The sequence below is a fragment of the Eutrigla gurnardus genome (assembly GCF_963514095.1).
Source record: "Eutrigla gurnardus genome assembly, chromosome: 18".
NCBI lineage: Eukaryota > Metazoa > Chordata > Actinopteri > Perciformes > Triglidae > Eutrigla > Eutrigla gurnardus.
Genome location: NC_139929.1, coordinates 13941815 through 13955236, shown reverse-complemented (window position 1 = coordinate 13955236; position 13422 = coordinate 13941815). Strand labels below are relative to the sequence as shown.

At 44.4% G+C, this 13422-nt stretch overlaps 1 protein-coding gene across 6 annotated transcripts in view; it reads left to right on the top strand.

The window, feature by feature from the left end:
• Nucleotides 1–8918: 8918 nt before the first annotated feature.
• The window catches only part of LOC311029107 (partitioning defective 3 homolog), a 316803-nt gene continuing 312299 nt past the window's right edge, over nucleotides 8919–13422 (top strand). For 4 of the 6 annotated variants that reach the window (XM_084034046.1, XM_084034045.1, XM_084034042.1 and 1 more), the window contains exon 1: nucleotides 8920–9380. In XM_084034046.1, the coding sequence (XP_083890172.1) occupies nucleotides 9261–9380 (120 nt within the window). In that variant the 5' untranslated portion in view covers nucleotides 8920–9260. Of the gene's footprint in view, nucleotides 9381–13422 lie in introns of all 6 variants that reach the window. The other 2 variants (XM_084034041.1, XM_084034044.1) reach the window with 2 other exon arrangements.

Here is a 13422-nt window from a genome sequence, read left to right as displayed (position 1 = left end):
AATCTGAACTCAAGGGATCAAAGGCAGTGGCTTTGATCCATGAGTCTACAGATTGTATAAATAGCAGACAAGCACATCATTCGGTGTGGTGTTCTTGAGATACGATCTCGTACAGATACAATCTATTACAGATACGATCTATTACAGATACGGTTTCATACACGATTTACTACTGTAGGATTTCAATCGACAGCGATGCAGTCTATGTCAGAATCCAGTGTGCCCCAATCTGCTACAGCCTGTTCCATGGACGGAAGAACCCAGCAAGCAGACCAGCAAAGATCTGCTGGCGGTCCAGGGGGCCATCCAGCACGTCAGTATGGTCACAAACCTTCTGTCACTACAGCGATGCAGAAAATCCACTGCAACAACGGAGAGGTTCAGGGACTGAAGCAGTTTGAGGATGAATACTGGACAGAAAGGACAAACTTCTGTCACATGATTCACAAGCGCAAAGTGCGTGTGAACCATCTGGAGAGTCTTATGGAGATCCGAGAGAAGCAGTTCGGAGCTGAAATCAAGAAAAGCTACGAAACTGCACAAAAGCAGGAGTCTGAGATCTACCAGCTGAAGAGAAAGCTTCAGGTGCAGGAGGAGAAGACCGAAGCTGCAAACCTCCTCAGTCAACAGAGATTTGACGAGATGGCTGCAAGGTACGAGGCAGAAATAAAAAAGCTCTCGCACCAAAGCAACACTGAAGACCAGGAGAAGGTGACCCTTTTGGAAGAGCGGGTCCGCCAGGGGGACACCCAAAACCTGCAACTCAGGAAAGATAAGGAGGTTCTCTCTCAGCAGCTAGCAGAGACCACAAACCAGCTGCTTAGCAGAGAGACTGAACTACTGGAGAGCAGCCAAGCGTTGCAGACACGATGCGACGCTCTAGAAGCTGAGCTTCAGAAAGAGCTGGCTGCAAAAGAACGTAGCCAGGAGACTAACGTCCGACTGATGGACGAGAGAAGGGAACTAGTAACCAAGTTCCAAAAGGACCTAGCCATTTCACAGCAGCGCTTGGAGACAAGCGTCATTCTGCTGGAGACAAAGGTCAACCAGCTTGAGGCTGAAAAGAAGGAAATGGACGACCAGCTCACAAAGGTTCTGGTAGAGAAACAAAGCCATGTCACCCAAGTGGAAGCTTTGCAGACAGCCCAAAATGTTCTGGATGCAAAGTTCAAAAGGGAGCTGGACAAGAACGACAACTTGGCGACAAAGCTACGAGAGGTGGAGGACAACAACAAAGATCTGGCTGAGAAGCAAAAGAGCTTGGAGAAAGACCTCCAACAGGAGTGTGCTCTCGTCAAATCGATGGAGGAAGACCTGGCAAATGAAGCATATCGCTCTCAGGCCAAAGTCATAGAGGTCCAGGAGGACAACAAGGACCTGGAGAAGCTCTGTCTGAAACTGATGAAGAGGAAAGCAGTCTTCTCTCCCTTCATGAAGAAGATCCAGGACCCGCAGGCAGAGCTGCAAAGGATGAAGGACAAGATGCACGAGAAGGAGATGAAGAAGAAAGCCAAGCGGGAGAAGGAGGAGAAAGAGCGGGAGGTGAAGCAGAAGAAGAGGGGTATGTTCAGCCACCAGGAAAACCTGTGTGGCAGCGACAGCAAGGTGGAGGAGGCTGCCGGTTGTTCAGCGGAGGCTGGACAACAGTAACTCCCCCCTTCCCCTCTCCAGCCTTCCCACCTTCCCCTCTCCACCCTTCACCCCTTCGACTCTCCATCCTTCCTCCCTCCCTCCTCCTCTACCTCCGTCACCTCCATCTACCTCACCACTCCTTCCACCCACTCCTCCTCCCCACTCCTCCTCCCCCCTCCCCCTCATTCAGCAGCACGGTTGCTCAGTGTTCAGCACTGCAGCCTCACAGAGACGCCGCCACCCGTCCCTCTGTGTGGAGTTTGCATATACTCCCTGTGTCTGCGTGGGTCTCCTGGTTACCAGGTTTCCCACTAAATCACAAAAATATGCACTTTAGGGTTTTCTCCTGGCGCTCAGGTTTTCCCACAATGTATACATATTTATATAAAAATATATGTATGTATTAAAAAAAAACACAATTCCATTCCATCCATGTGTGTGTGTGAGTGTGTGTGAGTGTGTGTGTGTGTGTGCGTGCGTGTGTGTGTGTGAGTGTGTGTGTGTGTGTGTGTGAGAGAGAGAAAGTGTGTGTGTGTGTGTGTGTGTGTATGTGTGTGGGTGTGAGTGAGTGAGTGTGTGTGTGTGTGTGTGTGTGTGTGTGTGTGTGTGTGTGTGAGTGAGTGTGTGTGTGTGTGTGTGTGTGTGTGTGTGTGTGTGAGAGAGAGAGAAAGTGTGTGTGTGTGTGTGTGTGTGTGTATGTGTGTGGGTGTGAGTGAGTGTGTGTGTGTGTGTGTGTGTGTGTGTGTGTGTGTGTGTGTGTGTGTGTGTATGTGTGTGTGTGTGTGTGTGTGTGTGTGTGTGTGTGTGTGTCTGACACACAGGGTGCGTGTGAAGCGTCAGTGCAGTAGTACTGTGGTAGTAGTGCTTGTAGGTAGTGCATGTTGCATGTCGCTTCTACTTGCTTCTTTCTGCTTTCAGCTACGGCCACCGGCTAGCCTCCTTTGGGGGTGAAAAGAGGAGCAGAGTTTGTCTCCTCCTGCCGGTACATAGCCTCTCCACCACCAAGACTCCTGCAGTGCCTCCTCGCGGCCATACACGGTTAACTGGGTACCTCACAGTCCCAGGCTAAACTGTAGGAGATCGACTGTAGATTGAAACCAAGATTTGTATTTATTTTTGACGAATTTTTTTAAATGTTATATAAATGATTATTTTCAAAACTTGAAAACAAATTGGGTACAAAATGTGAAGTATGTCTTCTTAACGAAGGTAACAATTGTCATGTCCGTGATTAAAACGCCCTATCAGAATGTTCAGGGGTATTATGGGTAGGGCGGAGGAAGTGGTATTCTATTAAATTTGCGTTCGGTAAACAACGGACATGTCTGTGTGTGGTCCATATTATTTGGATCAGGGCTGTTACAGTGTAATGGCCGTTAAACCAGAAACTTTTCATATATTTATAATAAAACATCATCATGTTTCATGTTCACCATCTACCTCACCACTCCTTCCATCCACTCCACCCTCCCCCTCATTCAGCAGCACGGTTGCTCAGTGTTCAGCACTGTGTATACTATATACTGTATATATATATATATATATATATATATATATATATATACACATATACTTTATATATATATACATATACTTTATATATATATATATATATATATATAGTATATGTGTATATATATATATATGACACGTTTCCACACCAACTCCGAGACTTTCGATCATCAAAAAAGTTTTTGAGCGATTCTATGCGTTTTTGCATCCCTCAAAAAGCATTTCAGAGAGTTGTTTGACCACTCAGACCTAACGTAGAGCTTCCATCCATCCATCCATTTTCTACCGCTTATCCTGTATTCAGGTTCACGGGCACGGGGGGGGGGCTGGAGCCGATCCCAGCTATCACTGGACAGGACGCCAGTTTATCACAGGGCCGACATGTAGAGACAAACAACCATTCATGCTCACATTCACACCTACGGGCAATTTAGAGTCATCAATTAACCTATCCCCATCCTGCATGTCTTTGGACTGTGGGAGGAAGCCGGAGAACCCGGAGAGAACCCACGCTTACACGGGGAGAACATGCAAACTCCACACAGAAGGAACCCAGGCCGACCCGGGAATCGAACCCAGGACCCTCTTGCTGTGAGGCGAGAGTGCTACCCACTACACCACCGTGCAGCCAACGTAGAGCTTATAAACCAAAATGCCAAAATGTTTTTTTCCCCGAGCCACTTAGTTATCACCTTTGCCGTATGGTGATGAGGTGCTCCATCATGCTGGAAAAGGCATTATTCTAACCGTTCTTGGATGGTTGGGAGAACATGAATCTTCCACTGATTAGAATAATATTAGTATGTCTGTGGTCAAAAAGGTAATTGAAAGAATTGTTGACTATATGTAATTAATCCTTCAGAACTGTTATATTTTCCTAATAAAATCAAAACATGGCATTTCTAACTTTCACAAGATAACATTTAATAAATTGGAAGACTTATATTTGCTTATTAAAGGTTCGATTCATGTGAATGTGTATTTTTGGACATATTTTTAGAAGAAAAAAGGTTTGGGATCAAATCATTTCTGGGACCCCATGCAGTAAGTCTGCGGACCCCCTAGGGGTCACAGACCCCCTGTTCTAATCCATGACATCAGAGTACACATTCTCAGTGTACACTGGGCTCAATCCCCACAAACACAGCAATTACAGGCTAAACTTAATCCAAACAAAGGAGACTCCCGGGGAGAAGACAAGACAGGGTGTGATACATTTAGGAGCCAGCAGATGGAGCCTTTCAGCTCTCAGAGACACCGTATGGTGCAGCAATGAAGCTCATTTTAACTGCTGGTTGCAGGACACATTGAACTATTGGTCAGTGATGTGGGGATTGTATGAATTACAAATGCACATATTCAAATAATGCAAAAAAAAGATTACAACATGGCACCTAAAGTCTTACTCCATTGTCCATGCTCAGCTGCACTACTCAACACTTGGGTTACATTGAGAAGGTTATAATGCTTTGAGATTTTATTATAGAAGCTTGCATCAGACTGGGTTGATGGCAGGAATGTGATTTAAGTAATGTCAGACATGTCTCAGTGTGGGCTGCATTGTGGTGTAGTGGGTAGCACTCTCGCCTCACAACAAGAGGGTCCTGGGTTCGATTCCCGGGTCGGCCCGGGTTCCTTCTGTGTGGAGTTTGCATGTTCTCCCCGTGTGAGCGTGGGTTCTCTCTGGGTTCTCCAGCTTCTTCCCACAGTCCAAAGACATGCAGGATGGGGATAGGTTAATTGATGACTCTAAATTGCCCGTAGGTGTGAATGTGAGTGTGAATGGTTGTCTGTCTCTACATGTCAGCCCTGTGATAGACTGGCGTCCTGTCCAGGCCTTCGATGACAGCTGGGATTGGCTCCAGCCCCCCCGTGACCCTGAATACAGGATAAGCGGTAGACAATGGATGTTTCAGTGTGCGATCAACTACACATCTGAAGTGTTTTAAGCTGCAGCTCTTTAGGTTTTATTGGCATGAAGTGCCATCAGATAACTGCTGTATCTTCACGTGCAGATTCACATGGAGCCGTCTGACGAGGCTACTGTGCAAGAATTACAGACAACAATGATGAAATAAAAATGAATACAAAGACAAGTGACACAACTCTGGAGTCAGCCTTCTCTCAAGTTCTGCTTGAGATGGTTGGTATTGTGGTGGTTTATGCTGCAGTCCTGCAAGGTGAAAAACACAATTTAAACACTGAAAAAGCCTTAATCATCCTAAACAGTTCTGAAAATTACAGTAGGCTTATATAGCATTAAATATATTCATCATGTCATACTCTTTTTACTTTCTCCTGTAGTTTTAGAAATGGCAGAGCGGTGGCTCAACTTGCCCTTGCTTGAATATAAAGCCTTATTTTGTTTTGTAGATTTGGCCTTGATACGATTTGAACACAAACTGAGTTCCAATCTGCATTATTTTTCTTTTTCCATTTAGTACAAACTGCTGCCGCACTTACAAAGTGCATACTGTTGAAGTTCATCAACTACGTCATCGAAACATCGCACATTGAACTTTGACCCTCTTGTTCATACATCTGCTGTGCAGAGGATTGTCAGAATAGGCAGAAAGGACACTGGCCTCCTGGTATTTTGGGCATACTGCATTTGGCCTACTATGTATTGGGTCATGCTTAATCGTTTATCTGGCACACTATATCATATGGCGGGTGTTGGAATGCACAGTTTATCTTCTGATCTGGCATCAGAAATGCTACTGAACCACTGCAAACCACAAATAAGCCACTTCTTTAAGCAAATACAGCTAAAGATGTGTGTTCATTGTAGCCGCTGTTCCGTCTTGGACCTGTCCTCGACATGCAAGTTCTTGTACGTGATGTGGCAGCAAGCAAGGAGAGACATCTATAAGCGCGATACAAATGGGACTGTTCAGGTTAAATAATAGCTTTCCCCCTCAGCTAACAGCAAAGTCCACACGTTCACTAATAATACGTTTTCATCAACAAAGGGTTCAATAGTTGCACACAGAAAGGTGGTATTAGAAAACGCTGGCGGAGGAAGTGGGGGCGCAGTAAATCACACACATCTATTGTGATGTGTCAGGAATGACCTCCTCCACTCTCGGGACCATGTCGCAGCACGTCTGCCGTGGAAGTAACACCTCGCTGTCAGCTGACAGCTAGAGCACACACACTTTTGTCTCCGCGCAGGACAAGTCTGGAAGTGTGGAGAGGAAGAATTTGGATTTGTTTAGACCTTGTTCTCAGTGGCGCAATGAAGTTAGGATGGGCCCCGATGCATATTATCATGATGGCCCCGAGAGCACGCTAGTCACAAGTTATGAAACACACACACACGCACACATACACACACATCATATCACCAAGAATCATCACTGCTTTCCTGTATTATGAAAAAGCAAAAAATACTAAAGAAAATTAGACCTAATTCTTCCCGTTTATTTATTGTTTTTATTGTTCATAAAGAATAAGCATATCATTTTGTTACCTACGGACTGTTTTACCATAAAGAAAAAGAAATGGCAGATTTTTTATTTAATATGAGTGCAGCTTTGAACACAAGTGTATGTTTATGATGGCAATATGATGGCTATTTTTCACTCAAGACATTGTTGGAGGGCTGGCTTTATATCCAATATCCATAAATATTTGCTGCTTTACAGAATTGTTTCATCCATTCGTGATATGGCAAAGTTAAAGAGAATGTAAATCATACTGCATGTCCACATTCTTCAGGTCTGGATAATTGACTACTACTACAATTTTATGAAGTAACTAACAGGAGAGTAACTTTCTCAGTAACATCATGTATTTGAGTTTTAGAGCTAGTTGGATTTCCCTGTATGTGAACTAAACAGTGGCAGAGAAAAAAATGGCCTTCACTCTTTACTTTAAATGTAATTTGCTCACACAGGCTCTTCCTCTGCATCCCCATCATGCAGCGCTGGAAACAACAAAAGCTCCATATTTAACATCACTACAAAAGTTCAGCAGTTGGGTAGATTCTCTTAAGTACTGCCATGTGCTGAATGCTCGATCAATCAATCCGCTGTCTTCATTTCCTTTGGCTCCTCCTCCCTCTCCCTGCATTCCTGATGTGCATTGGACAGACCGTCCGGGCCCGGGACTCATCGTACTACAGCAGTATGGGCTAAATGACTGATTTTTTTCCTGGGGCAAAAGGGTGATGTCCTCATTGGTGTCCTCTATAACAAACATAAACTATGGTCTGACTATTTCATCTGCATGCGTTACACAGAATCCATCATAATATGACAGACTAAAAGTCAAATAAAAACCAAATACTGTGTTGTTTGGGTGTTGCTTTACAATAGACACACACATTCAGCCCACAAATGTGAACATAAGTGAGATTTAGATGTTGTGGAATACAAAGAGGAAGAAAAGTCCCAAAGGTCATCAAACTCTTGCTCTTTGATGGAGTGCTTTGGCCACCAGGGGGAGCATTATTAATGCAGAAGAGCAGCAGTTGTCAAAGCAGAGTCTCTACAGTTGAAAGATTTCCGAACAGATCCGGGTCTCTGAGGACTAACTCAAGTTAAAATCTACACAATGGCACGTGCTTGACCCTGACGTGATTTGAACACGCAACCTTCTGATCTGGAGTCAGACGCGCTACCGTTGCGCCACAAGGTCAGTGACAGCTGAGGCTGCATTTAATGTACACAAAGCACTTCTGCCCTGAATGAACGACGCCTGAAGAAAGGGAAGAGCCAGGTTCAGGGAGACTTGCATGCAGGAGCTCGAAACAAACTGAAGTGAGAGGGAAACAGATGTTTGCACAGTGATAATAAAGTTAGGAGAAGGGGTTGAGCACTGGTGTTCATGTTCACTCACTTGGACGACATTAGATCATAAAGAGTAAGAGCTGCAGGGAGCGAGGGAAGCTCCGCAGAAAGGTTGCAGCTTTTTATCAGTGAATTGGGTCATACCAGAGCCAGCCTCGGGCCTCTCACTTTGCACCGCGGTTCAATAATTTAGTCTTATACATAACATTAATATATGCTTCGCTATCAGTGGCACAAGTGCTGGTCTCAGCAGCTCTGAGAGCACGTATGAATCTGACCTCTCATTGAAATTCAACATCTGTTTACATGTTACATGTGCTGGATCCTCCAGGCAGTCACAGACACCTGATGTTGTAATAGACCTGCAGCACTTAACCTGAGTCAGGGTATCCCAGACTCACCTATAACCCAAACCCCCAAACTCACAGATCTGCATCTCATATGGCACCTGACTCACATATGGGATGTATAGCAAGTAAGCATTCTTCAACCCCCCACCTCCATGATGTCTATTGCTATTGCTTAAATTTGCTTAAACAAATGATGACAAACTAACTGTCATGCAGTCAGAGGAAAGGGGGGTATTCAAGTTGGAAATGGGTTGGGGGGTTATGTAAGGGGCCCCTCATCTGGCCCCATTATTGAAGTTGCACGATCAAGTGTATAAGTTTGCTAAAACCTGGTGCAATGCATCTCTCCCTGTTTTGTGTAAGGTTATATAAGGTATAAAGTTTTATTGTGCACTGTCACTGTTTAAATACAGAAATACAATCACTGATTAGACTGAAATTAAAAATGTTTGTTAAGGCATACTGACAATTAATCAGCATGGCAATATGAAACCAACCATCTGTTTTTATAATATTTACTTTAGGGTTTGTGACTCGACTAATAAGTGTTACGCAACTTTCTATGACAAGCAGGCAGAGCAACGTAAAGTGTCTTTTGGACGGCTTCGCCCTCAGCTCCTCCAACCTGCTGTGTGGAGCCGATTGGTCGGCGTCGGAGACATTCTTCGAGCCTGCTCCGACATGCGGACGCGCTCTCGGGCCAGTGGTGCGCTCTCACCGGGGAGGCTGCTGGTTGGGAACTTTCTGTGAGTGAGTCAACGCGGCACGCAGGCAGGACGCCACCCAGATCCCGATGCTGGGCTTCTCTCTCCCCGAGGACACAAAGACAACTTCACTTCGACGCCTCCGACAACCACCGGGGGGATTTAGTTTGGGTTTTTTTTTTGTTTCGCCACCTTCGCGCACCTCGGGATGATCGCTGTCGCCGCGACGCGCCTTTTTCCTCGTCGGGATTAACAGCGGCGGAGGTGAAATGAAAGTGACGGTGTGTTTCGGGAGGACCCGGGTGGTCGTCCCGTGTGGAGATGGGAATATACAAGTCCACAGTCTGATCGAACAAGCGGCCATGAGGTACAAGAAGGCGATCGCGAAGGTAAGCCCGACGAAGCGCACCGCCCTGCCCCGGCGGGGCTTCACTGACGCCGAGCTGGAGCCGCAACATGGCGCTTTTTTCACGGGCTGAAGGAGAAGGAGAGTGGGCTGAAGGGAGCCGGTGGCTGCCCCTAGAACGGGAGCTAGTGGGGGAGCCCTGGGGGGAGGAGGGGAGGAGGGGAGGTGGGTGGGGGAGTGGGCAAACTTTTCGTCGTTATTTCGAAGGTGATGCTCCGGAGTGATCGCTGAGTTCTTCACAAGGAATCTCCCCCCCAAAAAAGTGTAGCAAACAGACTCCAGCTCTCTCCTGTGTGCGCATGAAAACTCCTGTAAGTGTTCCTGTTCACTACTGTAGTTGTCGTTGGCAGAAAAGTGCGCCAGAGTGCACGGAGTTCGTTCATGAAGGAGGAACAAAATAAGCCCTGCTGCATGTGTACAATCCCGCTGTTTTAAACGTCAGTAAATAATGTTTGTGCAAGCAGACAAGACATGAAAATGACAGTTATTCCTGAGTTACACGTGCCTTTTAGCCTACTTAACTGTTGGACCTTGAATGCATCTCCTCCTGCGTGCTTTCCTGCTACTGCGGTTTATTTAAAAACAAGAAAGGAATGACTGGCCTGTGTCCTGATGGAGGAACCCTGCTTTGCACTCATTGGTCTTTGCAATTACATGCTGACAGAAAAAAAAACTTTTTTTAAGTTCATCCAAGTTTCAGCTATTCAATGACGCAATGTGTAACTGTGTGAAACGTCTGTGCCAGATTTGAATGAGGCCTGACAAGGACACTGATTGCTTTTCCCTTTGTGGGTTTCTGGTGGCTACCCTTTAAAGCCCATTACATGACTAATGAGTGAATTCAAGTTTGGTACTTGGTACTTTCCATGGCTAGTGACAGCTCTCCTCTTTGTCCGTGGGTGGTATGACCGGGTGGAGTCCGGTTAGTGCTGCAGCTGCTTCTCAAGGCTGTGGGACACCTGGATGACCACACGCTGGGTTTGCCAGGATATTTCTTTTATGTGTTTTAAAGTTGGCAGACTCACAACCTTCTTTGTTTTAGAGAAGGCATTGCTGCAGGAGGTTTCAGGAAGATACAGCGTGAGAGTGCCAGGGATGGGACGATATAGGATTTTATCACGGATCCTGATTTTAAAAATAAGTTGATCTGAATTTCTGTTATTGGAATAATCCTAAATATCATCACGTCTAGCTTACTGTCATGGTAGAGAAGATAATAATAATTTAAAAAAAATACAGGATACAAAAATAAAATTTTTGTTTATTTATCCAGGGAGACCTTATCATTTATGATCATCTTATTTAAGATTTTTTTGACTAAGAAAATTGGTGTGTGTGAAACATTTGTTTCTTAACGAAACGTAAAGTGATACCAACATATTTTAGTGCCATTTGAAAGTAGTTTGATGATTATTGGGATAATATTGTAAATCAGAATAATGGCTAGAATAATCTTGAAACGAAATCTTTCCAACGTCCCATACCACGAGAGAATAGTGATGGCAGATTTGGGTTCGATCGAACAAAACCAATGTTTTTCCTTCAGTACATTCTCAGAGATGCTTTACACCTGTCCCACCTCTGACTTCCTATAAAAGATGAATATTCACTGCTAGATATTATCACTGAAGGCAAACACTGACGAAAAAGGTCAACATTAACACTTGTTCGTTGAAAAGCACTTCCTCCTTAACTTCACACTCCATTCACTCCTCTGTTTACCAGTGCTAGATGCTTTTCCATGGTTCAGCAGAACGGAGGCGACTGGTCCATTGATCCATGCAGTGGCACTGTAAATGAAGAAGTGTAGGCTTCCCCTCTGGGTCAACACTAACTACTGGATCACAGGACAGCCACGACCTTTGCCCTACAACATGGCATTGCTTTGATTTAATTCATTTTTTAATAGGCATATGTCAGAAGCAGTAATCTCCGAGAAGGTAAAGAAGAAGTCTGATTGCATGGAAGTCTATGAGAAAATGATCCTAATATTCACCTGATTTATTATCTCAGTCAACACTGTAAACATGACTTTATGGTCTCAATCTCTGATTTCAAGTCTTCTTCAATACAGCATATTGTCCATTTAGAGAGATAAAGACCATAAAGGAGGTTGTGCCTCAGGGCGGGGCTACCTTGTGACTGACAGGTTGCTACCAATGCAATTAGCTACGAAGTTGACTTTAACACTTAGCTGTAAAGTTGACCTTGAATTATGAAGCCGCTGACTTTAACAAGATGGTTTTAACACTTAGCTGTAAGGTTGACCTTGAATTATGAAGCTAACTTTGTTAAGATCTTCCCACCAGTAGCAAGATTGGTTCCAGATCCAGCAAGGTTGCTGCTCGGGGTGACAATCTGTTGCTCGTGTTCGTCAGATCCATAATCCAAATGTGGTCCCTTCCTTCGCTGGTTGCAAAAAGAATAATCATGCTATGAAGATGAATTGTTAAATGCAGCCGAATGTGCACGGCCCCTTTTTACTTTGTGTGGTAGTTTAGAATCGTGTTCACACTCTTGATGGACAGCAGGCCACCTTTTCAGGTGATCTGCACCCACGTTTGATTCACAGCTTTCACATCAGTCCAAACTCTGCAAAACTGCAAACGCTTCAACAACTACTTCAAGTCCGCCTCTTCTCTCCCGTTCTTCCTCTATACTTAAAGCTGATCTGCCTCCACCTACGTTCTGTCTGACTCTAATGTCTTAACCTCTTCATTATCCATGAACCACCTTAGGGTTGCAAAGATATCTGTCACATGTATTGCCACGGTAATTATGTGATTCGTTTCATCTAGCAGCCTCTTAGCTGCCTGTAATATCACTGATTTGTGAAATTCGACTTATTGTCCTGAGCCCAATCAGACAATGTCCCTGGTCGTCCCTGGGGAGTCTTGAGGCCTTCGTCACAGTCTGAGTGGGACCAGGAAGTATGCATCAATCCACCACTCAAGCACCATTAACCTCACAGCCAATCTGCTCCACAGTCATGAAGGATTCATGCTAAATGGCTTTTCAAGCTTCTCATCCTGCCGTTCTGTTGCCACCTGGCCAGTCAAGTGATAACTGAGTGTTTACCACATTCCTATTCATGTAAGCAAGAGCCATGTGAAGACATTATAGTGTGGGATTTTCCTTTTGTCACACAAAGCAACACATGGACGTCATCCTCTCACATTCTGGTTACACATCTGGTACAGCGTCAGAGGCATAAACTAAAGAACACTCTCCGGATCCGTAATTTGTGGCTCGAACTCTTCGAAGAGCTGCGTCTCTCGATCCTATTTGTCTCCTCCGTTCCCACAGTCGCTCAACCTAAATGGAGGCTTAGGCCTTAAAAAGCACATACCGGTAATTGGCCTTTTCTTTTTTACCCTTTCAGAATTCCACAAATTCAGGCTTGCAGGCAAGTCACAGCAAAGTCAAGTTGTTGAAATCCACCGATGTGAAATATCCAGAGGGGACAACAAGGTTAAGCAAAAAAACTCAGTTGCATATTCCTGTATCGTCCCGTCTTTGATCATATATTACATCAGCGACATATGATGAGCATGTGTTCCAGGATGTCTGAAGCGAATGATGTAATGTTAAAGCATAAGTGTCATCAATCACAGGATGAGATACTGTTAGCTGTCAAACTAAGATAAAGCAACTCTTGCAACCCTTTGATAAAGGAAGCTTATTTATTTATTTTTATTTTTTTGTTTTACAGATTTGTATTTATTTTTGCATATTGTTTTTGGTATGGATTAAACAAACACAATATAATGACTTATTTAGGAGGCTTTAGGGAGTTGCTTTGGGCCAGGCTAGCTTTTTGCCTTTGTTTCCAGTCTTTATGATAAGCTAAGCTAAATGGATGTCGACAGAAAGTGAAAGTGATATCAACTTTCTCATACGACTATTTTAGAGTTGCAAAACAATAAAAGAGAAATGGGGCAGTGAATATCTTTTTTATATGTCCTAGATAAAAGAATGTATAGGGCCGTTTTTAGCCGTGTGTGATAACTCGGGATAGACACTTT